The 18391-nt window shown below is 51.3% G+C and overlaps 1 protein-coding gene across 7 annotated transcripts in view; it reads left to right on the plus strand.

Moving 5' to 3' along the window:
* Nucleotides 1-18221, plus strand: part of PIP5K1C (phosphatidylinositol-4-phosphate 5-kinase type 1 gamma) — a 49272-nt gene extending 31051 nt beyond the window's left edge. Inside the window, exons 7-19 of one of the 7 annotated variants that reach the window (XM_075776290.1) lie at nt 380-679; nt 1233-1438; nt 2653-2736; nt 3259-3307; nt 4313-4397; nt 4735-4896; nt 5056-5085; nt 5863-6004; nt 6298-6330; nt 8797-8898; nt 9185-9317; nt 13424-13507; nt 13928-18221. In XM_075776290.1, coding sequence (XP_075632405.1) covers nt 380-679; nt 1233-1438; nt 2653-2736; nt 3259-3307; nt 4313-4397; nt 4735-4896; nt 5056-5085; nt 5863-6004; nt 6298-6330; nt 8797-8898; nt 9185-9317; nt 13424-13507; nt 13928-13930 — 1413 coding nt within the window. In that variant the 3' untranslated portion in view covers nt 13931-18221. The remainder of the gene's footprint in view (nt 1-379; nt 680-1232; nt 1439-2652; nt 2737-3258; nt 3308-4312; nt 4398-4734; nt 4897-5055; nt 5086-5862; nt 6005-6297; nt 6331-8796; nt 8899-9184; nt 9318-13423; nt 13508-13927) is intronic. The other 6 variants (XM_075776291.1, XM_075776293.1, XM_075776292.1 and 3 more) reach the window with 6 other exon arrangements.
* Nucleotides 18222-18391: the final 170 nt, after the last annotated feature.

The following is an 18391-nucleotide window of genomic DNA, read 5'->3' on the forward strand; positions in this document are numbered from 1 at the left end:
GATGAAGATAGCTGTTATTTTTAAACTTGAAGTTCCCACTTATTGTGTTTATTTCTCTTCCAGCTCGGTTTCCCTTTTTTAGCTGCTGTTGATGGGGAAAGCGGGGAATTTCCGGACTTGGTTATTTGCCCAGAGAGTGCTGAACATCTCATTCCCTGTATTCAAGGCATAGTGGTATTTCAGGTCCTAAAGCCACTGAAATGCAAGAGTTTGTCAAATGTGTACAGTAAGCTCTTGTGCAAAGTTCAGAAAATCTCTAGATGAAGAACCCCTAGTCTGGCTGCTCCAAGATCTGTTAACATGCTTTGTGTTGAACATAGCAGGAGTCTTCTGCCGAATGACCCTTCCCCATTCTGGTTTTTTCCCAACCCTGCTGCAGAATCTGAACCAGAACCCACGGACGCTGCTGCCGAAGTTTTACGGACTTTACTGTGTGCAATCAGGGGGCAAAAATATCCGCGTGGTCGTGATGAACAACATTCTGCCTCGCGTGGTGAAAATGCACCTGAAATTTGACCTGAAAGGCTCGACCTATAAACGCCGGGCATCCAAGAAGGAAAAAGAAAAGTCCAGCCCTACATACAAGGATCTAGACTTCATACAAGACATGCCTGAGGGCCTGATGTTGGATGCAGACACCTTCAGTGCATTGGTGAAAACGTTGCAACGAGACTGTCTGGTAAGAAAGGGGGTAGCTTGGGGAGCGGGTTAATGAGGTTATGTGGCTCTCGAGCATGAGGAAGAGCAAATGATTGAGATCCTTGCTAATCTGCTAACCCCAAAACAGGATAAATCCCTTCTACTGCCCTTTTCCCTGAAAACAAAGCAGTGGAGTTGGATCTCATGACAGCCTCTGAGGACTAAAGGCTGCGTTCCTTTGCCTGCTGAATCGAATTGTGGCAGCCTGCTCCGCTTGTAGCTGGGCTGTTGGAACTAAATACATTTTTCCTATACAGTATGCAGCAGATACATGGTACACTAGTGTTATTCGCAAGCCTTCAGCCCTTTGGGTTGATTGTGGGATGGCCAAACTCCATGCGATCTATCTCCGTAGACAAACTCTATGTGATGAAGTCCAGAGATGGACTGTTGGTTCAGAAATGTTCAAGCTCTAGCAAAGGAGTTGCTAATGGGAATGTGGCTGGGCTGTTCCATGCTTTGGGATCTGTGCTGTATTTGAGCTGCTAGCCTGATATTTTGCCTTTGTTCTTAAACTCAATACTAACCTGTAGGTGTTGGAAAGCTTTAAAATCATGGACTACAGCCTCCTGCTTGGGGTTCATAACATAGACCAGCAAGAACGGGAGCGACAGTCTGAGGGAGCCCACAGCACGTCGGATGAGAAGCGTCCCGTGGGGCAGAAGGCGCTTTACTCCACAGCCATGGAGTCCATCCAGGGTGGGGCTGCCCGGGGGGAGTCCATAGACACAGACGACACGTAGGTGAAAACCTGGTTCTCTTGCGCTGCTGGGAGGGACGGAGGTGGAGGCTGGAGCAGTAAATGCCTAACTGAGGCCCGTATGAACTGTTAGGAGTGAGCGTTTCTCCTGGGGGTTATGGTACTGCTGCCAGTAAAGCGCTGCGGTGTGTAAGGGGGAAGCCGAGGTGGGAAATATTTCTATAAGACTCCAGCCTCACAGCGATCTCTCTTCTTAGGCCAGTCGGTAGGTTGTCAGCTCCTGTAACAGCCTCTAAACATCCGCCCATGCTCTGGGGAGGAGAAACTAGCTCAGTTCTAGTTCAGCATCCAAATGAGTGGAAGTATCCACTGGAGCGGAAGTTGGGATCAGCCTGTCCCTAGGAGCTTGGAGTTTGTTCTCCATCACTCCATCTTTGGAATCCCTGGAGCCATCCCAGTGCAGTTAGCAGACAGCAAGGTAGCCAAGTGCTGGAGTAACTGGTGGAGCTGTGAGTTGGGGGAGTTTTCCCAAAACCTGTCTGTGCTGTGCCCAGTCTATGGCTCTTGGGCTGCAGGTGGCTCTTGTGACTGTCTCTCTGGCTCTGAGGACCAAGCTTGCTAACAAATGGTGGAGTTTGCTGTTTGTTGCTGTCTGAAACCAGCTGCTCCAGTTAGTTGGAAGATGAGTCACAGTGGAGCCAGGATAATACTTTGGTGTTTCCATTCTTCCAAGTACCCTCATTAATTGCTGTGGCCTGCCTGATACCTGCATGCTTTCGTTGTGTGCTGGTGCTAGTGGTTGCTGCGCCTTTGGCAGAACTGATATTAGTTTGGATGGGACTGGAAATATCCTCGTCCTTAAAGGTGTGCCGCCCTAACAGGCAGACAGGTCATGCTGACCTGATAAATAATCTGGTCCCTGGAATAAAACGTCTTGCTAAGAAAAAACAATGTGGTTCTTTCTGGCCCAGGCAGAGGTATTGCCACGCGACACGGATCCTGTCCCGACTGTTGGTGTTTGGCGATCCAGGCAGGCAGTAGCCCCGGGGAGGGTCACGCTGTGTGAGGTGGCGTGGGTCAGTAGGTGACTTCCCGTGGTTGTGCACAAAGTGATTTTGCAGGTTTTGTGTTGTGCCTGACCACCACATCAGAGACCTCTTTTCAGTGCTGCCGTCCACCCTTCCGCAGGTCTCGGGGTTATTTCAGCTGCTCTTTTTGAGGCTGCACCCGCTGAGGTTTTGTTTTACCTGCAGGATGGGAGGAATTCCAGCAGTAAATGGCAAAGGAGAGCGTCTCCTGCTGCATGTAGGAATAATAGATATCCTTCAATCATACAGGTAGGTAACTTTGCAATTCTCTGTCCTTTAAGTGTGTTAATATCTCTTTTAATACTGAATGAAATCAGGAGACTTTCCTGAAGAATTTGATAACGAGTAGGCAGGCTGCCTAAAGCTGTCTGTCGATGTGTGTGATGGGCTGTGGATTTTTATCCTGTCCTTAGAACAGGTGGTGACAGAGCGCCATTTTTCTAAAATATAATGAGTTGCTCATAAAGAAGTTTCCCGTCACTGTGCCTACGATGGGTAGCATATCTCCAGGGATGGAAGGTGATTTTCTGCCCCTCATCCAGCCCACATCCTCCTTCTCTATAGGGTTCCTAGGCAGTTCTGACCCGACTACAGAGATGCCGGTGTGCTCACCCAACCTCCCTTGGTTGGAGGAAAGCTACACTCCAAATGAAGGAGGAATCACTAGCAGCTCAGTGATCTCTCCTGTGTGGGGTATGAAAGGTAGCTTAGATATAGAGTATGTGCCTGAGTCTGTCTGTCTTTTTCTCTCTGCTTCTTCCCTGGAATTAGGTTCATCAAGAAGCTAGAACATACCTGGAAGGCCCTTGTCCATGACGGGGTGAGTGCCTGTACAGAGGCAGGAATTGTCCGGGCCTCAGCAGGATTACCTGCCTTGGCTTTCTTTATGCTAGTTGGTGCCGATTACCTTGCTATTTATAGTGCCTGAACTGGCACAGTTGAAGCTGATGGAAGGAACAGTTCTTGCCTCTCATGCCTCCACAGCGGTGTAGTGCCACTTACTCCCAATCAGGTTTTCTTGTTCACTCCACCTCCTCGCATGTTTGGCTGTCGTGCTACCAGCTTTTCTCCTCTGCTCCCATCTGTCGTTTTCCTCCTCCCCACGATACCAGGAGCTGTACACGCAAGGCACATGCATTCGTGTATGTGTTGAGGAGCTCTGTGTTTGCTCTCTTTGGTGATTGACTGTGTTTCCACTTCAGTAAGCTATCTGTTAATAAATCCCATTTAGTGTTTCCCTGCTGTCTTGTCTCCTGCAGCAGCCAGGTGCGTGTTTACGAAACAGCAATCTTGGATGTGGAAACTGTTCTTCAGCATTGCATACCCTAGCTTCCCTTAAATAATAAGGCAAAGGGAATGTGTAGATGCCCAGTCATAGTAGCACAGTTGAACATCAGAAGCAGAGATAGCTTCGGTTTTACTATTTTAAACAAAAAGTGCAAAACATTTCAAATGTATGGAGACCCTTTGCTGAATTTTGGCGTCCGTGTTGTATGCAAAGGTATCCAGATGTGCTCTGAATGTCAGCCAGCAAAACCAGAAGAAATTTCATGTATGTAATTGGGCCAACATTTGAAAAATCCAGGAAGTCTACAAAGGAATAAAATCACCAAAATCCATTATAAAATTACAGCAAGAATGTAATCAAATCAAAGGCAATGCTTCAGGCTTATTTATAGCATTAATCAGATCATTTCAGTTAAGCCTTTCCATTTTAAGGCTCCGTCAGTGCTAAATGTTGGAATAAAAAATTGCATTGGCTGCTATAGAAATTCCGCCTTGAGGGATAATTTTAAAATTAAACAATTGCTTCTTGCCTTTGTAGGACACGGTGTCAGTACACAGACCCAGCTTTTATGCAGAGAGATTCTTCAAATTCATGACCAACACGGTGTTTCGAAAGAATTCCTGTAAGTACCTGGTCCAGAGCTGTTGCCCTCGTGATGTGAGACAAGCCTTATCTCAATCTTGCTGCTTCAAGAGTTTCTTGGCCCGAATCTAATCAGGTTTTTCCACTGTAATATAGAGCAAAGCTGGGGAACTGCAGAGCCCTCAGGCTGTCACGGCTTGCTTTGCTCTGCTCAGACTGCCACCCAGGAGCTCTCCCTGCAGCAGGCAGTCTTTTGGAGATGGCACATGTGCGTGTGTCAGAGGGCAGAGGCCTCTCCCTATGAAGGGAAAAGTGCCTTTGGTGGTGTCACGGTAGCTGGTGGTGGTAAATTCATCTCTTCAACTCTTCTCATCCAGCTCTGAAGTCATCTCCCTCAAAGAAAGGGCGTAGTGCCTTGCTAGCTGTCAAGATGGTTGGTCCAACAGCTGCATTTTCAGCTAGCCAGCTTCCCTCTGAGAAGGACGAAACACAGTATGATCTTCGTGCAGCCAGGAGTTACCCCACACTTGACGATGAAGGTAACGATCTCGTTGGGTGGCTGATGGCTGTGTGATTACCCTCTCTTCCCTAGCAGTTCCTTAGGATCCTCCCCTGTTCTCGTCAAGTTCCCCACTGTGCACCGACCACGTCTTCCTTGATAGACAGCTCTTCATTGCATGTCTTGCTGTGCTTTGCAGGTGCTAAACTTAACCAGGACAGGGGAGAAGGTAAGAGTATATTGTTTTGTCACAGCACCAGCAGTTAGTTCGTTGCGGAAGCAACGCCTCTGCGTCAAAGAAAACCGAATCCCTTCTTTGCAGCACTGTATGGTTCTGCAGTAAAAACGGTCACTTGTGTCACTGCTGTGAGGCAGCCGCTGCCAACTGGCACCAGCGTTCATAGCCCAAAAGCGAGCAGAAAGTTGAATTTTCCACCCTTTAAAAAAAAGGGGTGGGTGGGGACTGGGAACTGCAGGACTCTAATGACAGTGTTTGGACAATTATAAGGGGCAAGATCTTGCCATTAAAAAACCATGAATGGCCTAGTTCTGTGCTGCCTCTTCATCACTTCCATCTGGGCTGGATTTACAGATGAGTGGTGAAGGACAGGCTCCTCAAGTGCATAGGTGTTAGATTTCTAACCGTGCAAAGCAGTGAGCACTTGATTCATCTCTTAATTCAGTTGGATATTTATCTCTGGCAATCCAAGCGTTTAATCCACCTTTGGTTACCAGTGAGATGTCTTCATTGGCATTACGTTTTCTGTAGTGTCTGTCATGCTGGAAATGGTGCTTACTGCCTCTCTGGATGCCTTGGGAGAAGCTCTTGCATTCATGAACCCAGCTAAACTTCTTGCCTGATTGTGGTTTTAAGTGACCGGTCCCAGTGAGGGTGTGCAGGCCAATGGCGGAACAGCCCCAACACAGGGCTGGTGTAGGTAAGGTGCTGGTGTTTGACCTACTCATCTTTTTCTTCCTGCATCTCCTGCCCTCCACTGTGGGCCAGCAGGCAGGCCAGACCTGCTACCTTGCACACCTCCTTCCTTTGAAGAAGCTACCACGGCCTCCATAGCCACAACGCTATCTTCAACATCTCTCTCTGTTCCTGAGCGATCCCCTTCGGAGACCTCTGAGCAGCCCCGGTACAGGTGAGGACAGCACTCGTCCCCTGCTCCCACTGGAGTCAAGCCCCTGCCGTTCCTCTTCGTGCTGCAGATCTCGGCAGGCTGCCCTATGCTCTGGAATGCTAATGACCGATTTTAATTAATCTCTCCTGGGAGCAAACAGACAGAGCTTTGATGGGATTAATTGTTGCTGGGAGAGGTGTCAGCTGTTGAGTAGAACATCTCCCTAGTGGGGTGGGGAGTTAAATTTGGGGTAGTGTAGGATTTCGATCTTAAAATCGCTCCTCAAACTCTATTATTCTGGTTTCTTTCTGCAGGAGGCGCACACACTCCTCAGGGCAGGATGGCAGGTGAGAAAAGTGTCTCATCTCTTCTTGTACTGCTGCACGGAGACCTCGTGTTTGTCCCTGTGCAAAGGTCTCTTGGAGGGCTGAATGTGAATCTCGGCAGCCCCAAGATTTTGGCATGGTCCTCTGCAGGATGATGAGCTTCTTCCTGTAATGAAATGATCCCTGTTTCTTACACGCAATTTTCCTTACAAGCAGATATCAGTGCTTTGCAAAGAATCTTAAATATTACCCCTGTTATTTGATGGAAGAGGGGGCAACAGAGTTGTCCCAAATTATCCACCCAACCAGCACCAGAATCAAGGAAGTTCCTTTATGTACCCCTCTGGGTAAGTGAGCCTTAACAGCAGGAACATTCCTCCTCTGTGCGGCTGGGTGCCATGGGTGCGAATATGGGAAAGGGCTTTGACTCTGAGGCACTGAGCACCTTTAGTCCCCAGAGAAGTAGCTTCCAGTGTTTTCAGAAACCCGGGTACTTTGAGGGTTTTTTTTTCCTTCCTGTGGTGATAGATGGCTCAGAGCCAAGGGCAAGGTAGGACAAAAATCCCCTGTGGCATAGGGATGTCTGGATTTAGAGGCTCATATCATATAATTATCTTGCATATTTTTGCACTAGTAAAAATGACCCCATTGCCTGTGTCAGTGGCATCTGCATGCGGACCCTGCGTTTGCTGCTGACTCTGCCCTAGCTTTCTGGGACATCTTGTAAGTGTTGTAAGTACAGACTTTGAAATGTACATCAGAGGCTCGGTCTTGGGACGTGCCATAGCCAGAAGAGCTGCTGGACAGGCTTACGTCCTCCTTCCCTGCAGTCAATGTTTGGTGCTTCAGAGGAAGGCGAGGACTTTGGAAGATGAGGGTTTGCACCATCTTGCAGACATCTCCCATTGTTCCTAGCTTCTGGTGATGTGCTGAGCTTCAGACCACATACACCACGAAAAAAAAAATCCCTTTCCACAGTATTTCTTAATGAAAATACCTCTGGATGCTGCATGTTGCTGAACCTTGGTAAATTCCTGTCACTGGAGGGTGAGGACCTACTTGGTGTTGATTTGCAGCACTCGTTGAAGTGTCAGGGACCTGCAAAGCACCTCGCCTCCTGCAGAATCCATTGTCTGAAACTGCTGAAAATTGGAGGCTTAAACTCAGGCACCAGTGGTGGGACCCGTTTGGCAAAGTGCAGTGATTTTCCCCGAGTTACTCCGGACTCCCTTGGTACCTAATTGAGGGAATTGCTGTGGGATGTGACTGCTTATCCAGAGATAGGTCAGGTGAATTGAAGGGACTGTTCCTGGACCATACAAGAAGCTTAGCATCTTGGTCAGAAGTAGATCTGTCTGTCACAGATTTGCCCCAGCTACAACCACCCCGCACAAGTGTAAACTTCTTTGCTATTTTTTTGCCTAGTTTCTCCATTTCTGGTGCTGGTGTCTCAGTGTGCCCTTTCTAGGGGAGCAGGGACCTGTGCATGCGTAGAGAACTCTGTGATCCCCTGGTTGAAAGCCAGTGCAAGAACAAAGTTATTAAAGCATGAATTTACATTCCTGAGCTGAAACGAAAAAGACCTCATCCAATTTGCTCAAGAATGTGTCACACCTCTGATTATTCTAATCTGCTGGGGAATTCCCTCTGGGTTTCTGAGATCCACCCCTGCAAGGGAGAGAGGAGCGAGTTCCTTGGCACCGAGCTGGACAGGACTGCCGCCTGCTGGCTCCGGCTCCCAGCCAGGTACCACGCAGGGCAGGACGGTGCTGCCGATGAACCCAAAGCTCATCCCTTCCCTGTGCCCTCGGCTTGGTAGGCGCCCGCTTCTCCTTCCCATGAAGGCTGTGGAGTCAGCCCCGCTAGCACAAGCAATTACTTTAATAGCGTGAGGTATTAAATTGAAGATTGTCACAAACAGCACCTGAGCATGCAGATAAATCTGATGTCAACCCTGGAGCGCGCTTGAGCAGCTTTGGTGCGCTGGGAGTCCCAGAAGAGGTCGGAGGCTTTGGCCCTTTTGTGGTTTGTAGATAACGCCAGGCTAACTCTGGACACAGGCTTTCCCAGAGGCCAGTTCTCCTCTTTCCTCCTATACTTCATTTGACGCTGCCCGTCTTTTCTGCAGCACTGGCTGTTAATCCCTTTCCTCTTTTCCCACCTTGTTAGTCTTGAGCACTGCAATCTCACAGGACTGACTCTTTTGCCTGGGAGTTTTGGTTATCCAAATCCGCAATCCTGGGAGGTCTGATGGCTCCCTCTGAGCCAAAATCAACAGCTCAGTCTGTGCCAGGAGCTCGATGCTGTGAGTGGCTGGCAGCAGGCAGCTGTGTGCCAGGGCAGACCAGCACAGCTCGCTCCAGTGGGGGAGGTTGTGGTGTGAGAGACTGGGCTGACTCAGGACTGATTCAGGCTGACCTAAGATTGAGGACTGTGCATAATTAGTGCCCAGCTGAACCTTCAGACTTGTCTCTCTTTGGTTTCCAGGTCGCACGAGGAGGTGCGGGTTGAGGAGGAGCTTCAGCAGATCAGCATCGAGCTGGAGCCCAAGTGTGACGTTGAGATCGTAGCTCCCGAAGATGACAAAGAGTGAGTGTTTTGGAGCATTGGGCAGCTTTGCAGAGCCCTACCCAGTGTCATTTGGTCTGTGGCAAGTTGTGCTGGAGGCTGACTTTGTAGGGTACCAGCCTTCCTGGAGAGATAGGTGCTTCCCCAGACAGTTCAGTGAAGCTGTGCGCTGTTACTTCCAACCCACCCTGATCTTTCTGGATGTGACAGCGAAGCATCTTCAACTCCTCTGTAATAAATCATACAGTCTTGCTTGCTCCTTTTCTGATTGCAGTGACTAGACTCTGTCGTTTCTCCCCCCCTCCAGAGAGGCGGCTTCTTCAGCCTGTGCCATTGTAACGTCCACAGCTACAATAGAGGTGGAGACAGCCAGCCAGGCCTCTGAACCAGCCAGCCAGGCCTCGGATGAAGATGACGTGCCAGTCACAGACATATACTTTGTAAGATTCTGCCTCCGCCTGGCCCATTAGGGGTGTGATGGGAAAGGTAGGACGAGGCTGTAACGATCTTGATTTCAGGCAGTCGGGTGCAGGGCAGAGTCTGCCCCGCGCCGTCTTCGTGCCTTGAGATCTTAATGCTGGATGAGTTTTTGAATGCAGGGAACTGGATTAACCCTTGGAGAACTCAAACCAGCGTCTAGTGGGGCTCAAATGGGTGGTACTGCTGCTGTGAATGTAGCCATAGGTGCGCTGCTCTACTTCCGAGCACAAGCGCTGAAGGGTTTATCTAGGCCAGCGTGTTCTCTCCCGGGACAAGCCAAGGTGAATGTAGGTCCAACTGAGAGGTTCTTCCTTCCTCAGCCAGAGAGCCCGGCTGCTTTCCTGAACACAAACGTGCCGCAGTGGCCTAGAGCCAGAGGGGAGGTGGTTGCAGTGGGGCTGACCTCTGGCTCTGGTGAACTCTGGCTTTTCCTTTCCCTGCAGGCAGATGCATTAGGTGATGCAGTGGAAATCTAGTGCTGAGACAGGGAGTAAGTGAGGTGGTGGGTGGTTGGCAGCAGAGTGCCGTGGAGCCTGGTGCTGTGTTCCTCAGTCAGCTCTTGCAATGCCTGAGCAGCTTCTGCAGACCAGAGAAGAGGGGGTTTTTTCAGCAACATGTACACATGGATTCCCAGAGCAGAGGGTCTGACCCATGAGAGCTCTCCCACATGCCTGGGCACTGGAACCTTCTCATGAAAAGAGGTGCCCAGCTCCTGCTCCTGCCTGCTCTGACTCGTTGCTGTTGGTTATATGGCGATGGAGATGAGTTGAGCCCTTCAGGCTAACCTAAAAATGGCAACGTTTGCCTTTCCCTGTGCTTGCGTGACTCTGCTGCAGAGCTGCTCGCTCATTGCCGAGTCATTCTGAGGCTTGTGGGAGCCGTGGAAGGAATCAGCTCCATTTTAAAAGCTTGTCTGTTTGGGTTTTAATGCATGCTGTTCAAAATGCAAACAGCTCCCTCTTAACACTGGCTGCTCTTTCTTTGCCTGTGGATGGCAGCTGTGTGCAAGCTGCCTGCAGATACTGCCTGCTCCACTGGCAAGTGTCTTCTGGCAAGGGTCAGCTCCTCTTCCTCCCTGTCCCTGGGCATATGGACTCCCCCCAACTTGAGGGGAACCTTTCTGTCCAGAGGAAACCATCTGTTTGCAGTGTGCACTCACAGAGAGCGTGACTGCTCATCAGCATTTCATACTTCATCTAAGTCCTTGAGTTTTGCATTAAATGTGTGTCGTGTGCTGTGGAGTGTTTGTCACTGCTGGGATGAAGGGAAAAGCTGATTTGGGTTCCCACGGATGTTCTCCTTGGAAAACCTCTTGAGCTGGAGCTCAAGCGAGGTTGCACAAGAGTGCAGTGGGGCTTGGACCGCAGCTGCTCTCTTGCAGGAATGCTCCAGGGTGACGGTCGGTAAAGGGATGCCGTGTGCAGAGGATGATTTGTCAAGTCCCAGGGGACTGTGATCTGATCTCTGGAAGCCTGCTCCAGAAAGGAGAGCACTTTATCCTCCTGTTCACCTGCAGGGGAATAAAAGCGCAGAGATTGTGGCAGGGCATGGGCGCCGCTCTTCCCACACATGGCTTTCCTGCCTGCTGATCCATTCAGGCCTGGAGTTGCCCAACCCCTTGTTTTTTTGCTTTCTCTTTCATCCTCTCTTTCACATCATCCTTTTTTCCTTTGTTTCCTTTCTCACTTCACTTGCCTTGGGGCCATCCAGTTCACAGATGGGAGGTACTGGATTTACTCTCCCCGCCAGCGCAGACTCCGAACCACCTCGCTTTCCTCTGGGATTGTAAGTGAACATGCTAGCACATTAGGGGAGCAGAGCTGCAGCTTTGAAACACTGGGGCCAGCACTCTCTTTCCCTTGGATGCTCTGGCTCCGTATTTTGTGCCATTAGGAACCAGCCCAGCAGAAACCAGGGAAGCATATTGAAATCACACAAATGGATCTCCCTGTAGGATCTTGCAGAACCACAGCTCCTGCCATGGGATGGGCTGCAGTATCACCCAGCCCTTGGACAAACTTGCAAGTACCAGACCTGGTCAGAGAGGCACCCGAGCCTTTGTAGGTAATGTTAGGCGCGGCTCCCTTGGCCTGGGAAGCCAGACAGGGTTCCAAAGAGACCATTAAGATGTTTTGAAGCTGCTAAAAATCCAGCTGCAAATACAACCTTTTAGGCTTGTGGCTGATCATCTTTCTGGTGGCTGGGATGGTCAGCAGCTTGTAAAGCCAAATGAATTAGGAGCTGCTGCTGGGTTAGGGATGGTTTCTGGTGTCCAGCCCTTCTCAACATCACTGATGTGCTCCCTCCTCACTGCAGGTTTTCCTGCAGAGCGGTGAGGGTTTTCCTTTCCAGAAGATGCAGGGAGGCAGTTGAGCATTTAGGGGCTGAATCCAGAGCTTGGACTGCTCTGGGTTTTAATATTTCCCTTCTCAGGCTTTGGGAGAGCTGACGTTCTCAGAAGGTAATGGCAGTGCTGTCAGAGCTTCGGCACAAGCATTTGTATAGCGTGGTCCTCCCAGCATCTGCCTCTTTGGTGCCAGCAGGGAAGCAGCGGAGAGGGCGTCAGGCAGGGTGCGTGGGGAAGCAGAGGCAGTAACGTGCTCCTGGCCTTGGCTCATGGCATGAGGAACATGCTGCACCTGTGTGGGCAAACAGGCACCCCCCTCCCGGCAGTTCCTCCGGCCCCCTCGGCTGGGTTTGGCCGCCCCAGCGCCGGGAGGGTTAATGCCAAGCACCGGATGCTCCTTTATCTCCTTGCTGGGTTTGCAGCTGCTGCATCTGAGCTCCTAAAAGGCTCTGAAAGAGACTGGCTGGAGCACGCGGTTCAGTCAGGATGGATGAAAAACAGGATGTGGGGCAGGCTTTATGCAGTATTGAGCTTTCTTGCACCCCTAGCAGAGCCCTGTAAGAAGCTTCAGGCAAAGGTTTCTCTTCCTTCCTTCCTCCCAGCGGTCTCTGCTAACGTACCTGCAGTTATTGGTGGGGGTTCAGCATGCGGAGCCCAGTGCTTCAAAGCTCCTCTGGCTTCTTGTAGTTTTTTGTGCATCATAGACCATGACACTTGGTTCTTGGGCTGGGACCGCCCCCCCCAGGCTTCTGCCAAGTACCCAGTTCCATTTCTCTTCCTTTGCAAACCCCAGACTGAGTCAGAGGGGGCAGTTTCCTCTCTGGGAGCACCTCTGGAGCCAAAAGAGCCTGTTTGCAGTGGAAGTGGGTCCCCCCGGGAACACTGGAAGCAGACACCAGCCCTTGAATCTGCCTGGGCTTCTCTCTGCTGTGTCAGCAGCAGAAGCGTGTTTTGTCACACCGATGCCCAATGCCGTGATAACCAGCTCCCTTGACGCACATCCCCTTCCCCCTCATTCTTTCCCAGATCCGGTTGTGTTTTGCCTCCTTTGTTGTACTTGTTCCCATCACCCCACTGTCTCCAAGACTCAGCAGTAATCTTTCTGTGGCCACCATCCACCATGGTCTAACCCACCCGTCTGCTGCCTTGCTTGGCCTGCAGGGAAGGGGGAAGGCACAGCAAACCAGATCAGGTTTCACTGTAAAAGCCCTCCTGGACACCAAAGATGCCAGCTTGTAGCACGCACAGGGCTCAGGAGATGGGAGGTTGAGAGCTGGGAGCGGGGAGCAGGAATGGAGAGCTCTGTCACTGCCCTTAGGTAAGTCACTTCCCATGTCTCTCGGTTTCTCTGGAGCCAGGGTGATGCTATGTCAGGGAGCTGAGGTTTCCTTGGCACCTCAAAAGCTCTAAAAATGTGTCCCTGCAAGAGGAGAGGTTGTGCCATCTCTACTGCAGCTGGAGCAGGGTCCAGTATCAGCTGCTGGCAGGCTGTCCCATGTCCTGGCGGGTAGGGAGCAGGTATGTGCTGAGGATGAGGAAGGCTCTGCTGAGAGCTGGCACTGAGCTCAGTTCTCTCCCTCCAGGTGGATAGCTGTTCTTACTGTATTGTTTCCTACTCTTTTTATTTTCTCCTTTTATTTTTTCCTCTTCTCTCCTTTGCTCCCTGCTCTGCTGCTGCTCTCCTTGCATTCTCCCCGCCGTCTCTGGCCACTCTGGCAGCCGACAGACGAGAGGAGTTGGGTTTACTCCCCGCTCCACTATAGCGCTCAACTCCACTCTGTCTCCGATGAGGAGAGCGATACAGTAAGTGTACAAGAAACGTGTGCCGGGTGCCTGGTGGGTCAAGGTCGGAGCTTCTGCTCCCTCTGCAAGGTCAGCTTGCAGAGGGAGCCGCTGTGGCCTCTGCACAGCATGGGGCTCTTGCATGGCTGTGGCAGAGCCCTGCTGCATCTCAGATCGGCTCTGTGGCAGCAGATGAGATCTCCTGTGCTGGCAGAGACCCGGTCTGCTCAGCCCTTGCTGTGGCTTGTTCCAAATTGTTTGGTGTAGTGAAAGCTTTGGAGAGCCAACATTCTCCAGTCGCAGTGGCATTACTGGAGGATGCAAAACAAACAGCCTTCTCTCTTCACACTGGTGTTGATTCTGGGGAGTTGGCTGGGCTCAGACCTAACTGAACGCAGGGCGGATGCTTGGTGTTGACTCTCTTTTCTCTGCCTCTTGCAGTAATCTCTATGCAGACACAGAAGCCCCAGAGAGCAGCGATTCCCTCTGCAGGTCGATGTGTTCCCTTTTCGTTGATGCAGCCGTTCCAGTGGGATGGGGAAGAGCTTGCTGACACCAGTATTGCTGCACTGCAGGATCCCGGGCACTGCGTTTCAGAACGGAGCAAAACTATAACCATGTATTTCTACTTACACCAGACGTGGGCAGCAAAGAAACCACCCACTCACCCGCAGCTCCCAACGGAGACATCCAGCTGGGTGTAGAGAATCCTGGGTAGTAACACAGTGTTTTCCAGACGTGCACTACCGTAGCTACCTATCCATGTGTGATACTGTGAACCTTTTTAATTTTTTAATCATGTATTTATTTCTTTTATCTTTGCACAGAGACAGCACAAATGTGCTTTTTTAAACATTTAGTTTACTGCACTCTTTTTTTTTCTTTTTCTTTTTTGTTGTTGTTGTTGTTGTCATATATTTGTGCATTAGAAAGGAGTATGAGACCTCACTGGAGAATTGGTAGGAGCATGTTGCTGGGGAGGGCAGGGACCGGAGTGGCTTCATTTGAGGCAGCAGCGTGGTCTAACCAACTGATGGAGTCAGGAGGTTTAAGGCTGTCCAGACCCTGCCACGGTTTTGCTGAGTGACCTAAGGCAAGTCACTTAACCACTCTGTGCCTCGGTTTCCCCCGTGCTAATGGGTCTACAGTACCCACTTCCGTTAAAGCACTTAAACCCTGGGATGAAAGGTGCTATGTAAATGCAATGTATTAAAGGCCATTGACTAGAATTGTTCCCACATTACAGTAGTCCAAAGTAGCCATGCCAATTCACTTGGATTCAAAAATTGCTAGTGACTTCTCTTGATCTGTAACACTGTGCGGGGGGAAGCAAACGATTCCTGGCGACAGTGACGTGGTCACCTCGGCTCTCCTCTGGACGTCGCGATGGGTTCTGCCTTCACCATGTGCTGCACTGCTGCGTCACCCCTTCCCTCTGCGCTTGGAGTCCACGCTTCATCGTACCGGCTGCCGCACCGCTGCCTGTTTCCAGACACACAGGCAGGGACAGATGAGAACTGTGCACCTCCCAGGGACCAGCTGCGCTGGAGTATGAGTTCCCCGGTCTGCCCAGCCCCAGGTGTGGCTTGTCCGGACACTGCATCCTACCAGAGCCACCTCGCATGCTCATGGGTGTATCTGACTGCCCAGTGCTCGGGGGTCACGAACATTGGGTTCACACGTATCCTCCGTACCTCAGGGCAGTCAGGGAGGCACGTGCACCTCCGTGCATACTGGAAGCAGAAGCCTGGCTCTGCTGCCTAATTGTGCCAGGCGGTGTTGTGTTCACGGACTCTGTTGGACAAAAAGCTGGGTGACTGGGATGTTGCCTGTGGTAACACCTGCTATTGGAAATCGCTGCTTGGGATGTCTGCGATAGTTTGCTTTTTGAGGGCTGCAGGCTTTAGGCGAGAGGATTTGGTGTCGCTGGGTAGTGTTCAGACTAGGCTCATCCATCTGTCAGCAGGACACACACCATAGCATTGTCTTGAACTCCAGCAATCTTCATCTCCCAGAGAGAAGAAAGGAAATCCTTTAGACCAGAGGGAGTCGGGTCTTATTCATGTGGTTTATAAGCCTTGCTTGAGAAAGAGGGTCAAAATCTCTTTATTCTCATTTCAATCTTCAGACTGTCCTTGGGATTCCTTGTAGAGGAGTGGGGAAGCGGGACCTTTCTCTCGGGCCTCAGTCCCCCCAATCTGTCTTCACAGCAGCACTCAGGATGGGTTAATTCAAGTCCCAGAAGCTAACTGGGCTGGCGGGAAGCTCTTCCCCTCTACAACATGCTGAACTTGGTGAGGATCTTCGTGAATCGATGTTTTCTTGCCTAGAAGTATGGAACCCAGACTTCGTCCCCACCCTGTGCCTCCAGATGCTGAAGGCTGTAAGGTGTGCCTCTCTCAAGAGCACAGGCTGGGGACCTTGCAAGCTGCTGCCATTAGATGTATTTATCATGTATTTACCAAATAATCTATGAAAAGTCTTTCAAGAAACTCTCCCCTCTCAGTCACTACTTGACAGCTCGTTCACCCAGCTAGTAGCATTGCTCCCTGCAGTAGGCTGGGGAACTCTCTCGACTTACTCCATCTGGTTGTGCCAGTCCTGCTGTGCTACGGGGGGCTCAGTAGTTTGGCAGAGGGGAGACGGGAGGAGTGCAATACCTACAGACTAACCTGCCTCTGGGCTAAAAGCAAGAGGATTCAAAATACTAAGAATTCAGCCTTTGGGGTTTGTTTTTTTTCCTCCAGAAGCGTGATACCATGTGTAGAGAGGCCAGAGGGAGCCACGTCCCTTCTGCATCTTCAGTTGTTGCTCTTCGGTGCCGCACTGGAGGAGCGTAGCTCTGGGGAGGAACCCAGGAGGTTGGGCTTGGGCTGTTCGGCCCCAGGCCCAGCTGCCCTGGTACCACCTTGTTCATGGGCTGGTGGGTTTAGCCACCTCAGGACGTTCCAGCCAACTGAAATCGAGTATCTTGTTTAAGATGGTTTCAGCATCACTGATGGAGACTTTATTCCTTCCCTTCATTTCAGGGGTCTCTAAAGTTGCTTAGCCTCTGTGCAGGGAGCGTCTGAGCCCCACTTTCGTGGGGTATCTCGGTGAATGAACTCTGCAAGCCAGAGCTGTGCTTGGTCCCAAGAGATGTGGGGAAACCCAGACCTTTGGCAGCATGTTCATTCTGAGCATTGTCTTTACTCAAGCATCCAGGCTTTCTGAGACAATCCTCGTGCGGTTCTCTGATGCTGAACCTTTTGGAGCGAGCAGGTCTGGACACAGAGGGTTGGTCCTGTGAGAGGACGTGCAAAGGCTTTAGAGCAACTTTCTCAGCGTGAGGGGACAGGAGGAACCTTCCTTTAGGGCAGTGCTGATCCGAAATGGAAACTGCTCAGCCTTGGCTTCCCACGGAGGCTAAAAGGACCGTAGAGTTTAAAGCTTGCTCTTGGCCCACCTTGCTGCACTGTGCTGCAGCACGAGAGCATTGGGGAGCTCTGGAGCATTTCCCAAGCACTGTCAGCGCTGCCTTTGGAGGACACGCAGTGTCGGAGGAGGGCAGGACTAGGTCTTCCCCTTTTTTGGGAAAGAGAACTGCCACCTGTCCTTGGTGTGAATGTCCCTCCAGCTGTACTTGTAGCTCATCCAGGACATCACTTGTCTCTACTTTCTCTGTTGGGGCTTTCTCTAGTGACCCAGCAGCTCGCTGGCAGGTGCTGTCCCTGTGTAACCCCCCGCTCTCTCCATCGTTAAAAGCAGGCACTGTGTTTCTTTTCCTGCTCTAAGATTTGAGCAGAGCAGCCCTGTGAGACAGCCAGTTCCCATGTAGCTGTTTGCCACCGCTCTCCTTCATCCCCATCGTCCCAGCTGGGACCCTTGGCTCTGCGGGACGTGCCCTGAACAGTATCCAGCGCTGAGGCTCTCGGTGAGCTTTCGCCTCAGGTGGCTGCTGCCTGCCAGGTATGGATTTGGTGAGAGAAAACTGGCGCATCTCTCTGTGCTTGCCGTCGGGCTCCCCTAAAGGCTCTGCCCCTCGCAGGGATGTGCGGAACAGATGTATGGGATGTACCAAGGAGCTGGCGTAGACCCCCGAATGCTCGTGCAAGCGATCCAGCTTTTTTCCTCTGCCACGTGTGCCGAAATCGCACTTTGGGAAGTTTTTTTTTAGTGAAGCCGGAGCACTCGTAGGTCTTGGCACAGGGCTGGCACAGCGGTGTGTGCATGGGTTCCCTCACCCTGGGTCCTCGCTGGGCTCCCAAAGCTCGGCACAGCCTGGCGTCCCCCCCTTCTTTCATTCCCAGCCACCGTCGTGCTCCCGTTCTTTCCGAAAAGGACAAGGCAAAAGCCACGGCTCAGGCGTACGGATCGTGTCTGTTTTTTCTTTCTGTTGATGTCTACATTAGACCCGAGTTACGTTTCATTGGGTGTTCATATTCCCACTCGTGTGTCCGCTCTGTGCGTGCACCATGTACTGAATGTATGTAAGTAGGGGCTGGGGGGCTGGCGGCCAAAGTGTGATGCCAACCCGTGGGTGTTGTCATGTTTCTCTTCTTTTGGGTGGGTGGGTGGGGGGGGTAAGTCATGAGTGGGTTTTGGGTTTGGGGTTTTTTTTTCTTTTTTCCTGGTTGCTTTGAGGGGGTTTTTTCCCCTCTCTCTCTCCGGGGAGCCCTTTTTCCAGAGAACTGTAAATTGATGCTATCTGTCCTCGGCTCTGTGATAAAGCATACTGTAGTCTGTGCTGTGCTCACTCCGGACGGCTCTGCCTCCTCTCTCCTGCGTTCGCGGCCGGGCCCGACGTCCCCTTTTTGGGGGTAAAAAGGAAGAAAAAAGGGACGGGACAGGCGGGTGCGGGGCCACCTCCTCCGTCTCCGCCCGGCGCCGCCTCCCGCCGGGGTCTCGCCGCGGAGCTGCCCCACG

This window comes from Balearica regulorum, chromosome 26 (genome assembly GCF_011004875.1).
Source record: "Balearica regulorum gibbericeps isolate bBalReg1 chromosome 26, bBalReg1.pri, whole genome shotgun sequence".
In the NCBI taxonomy this organism is placed as follows: domain Eukaryota; kingdom Metazoa; phylum Chordata; class Aves; order Gruiformes; family Gruidae; genus Balearica; species Balearica regulorum.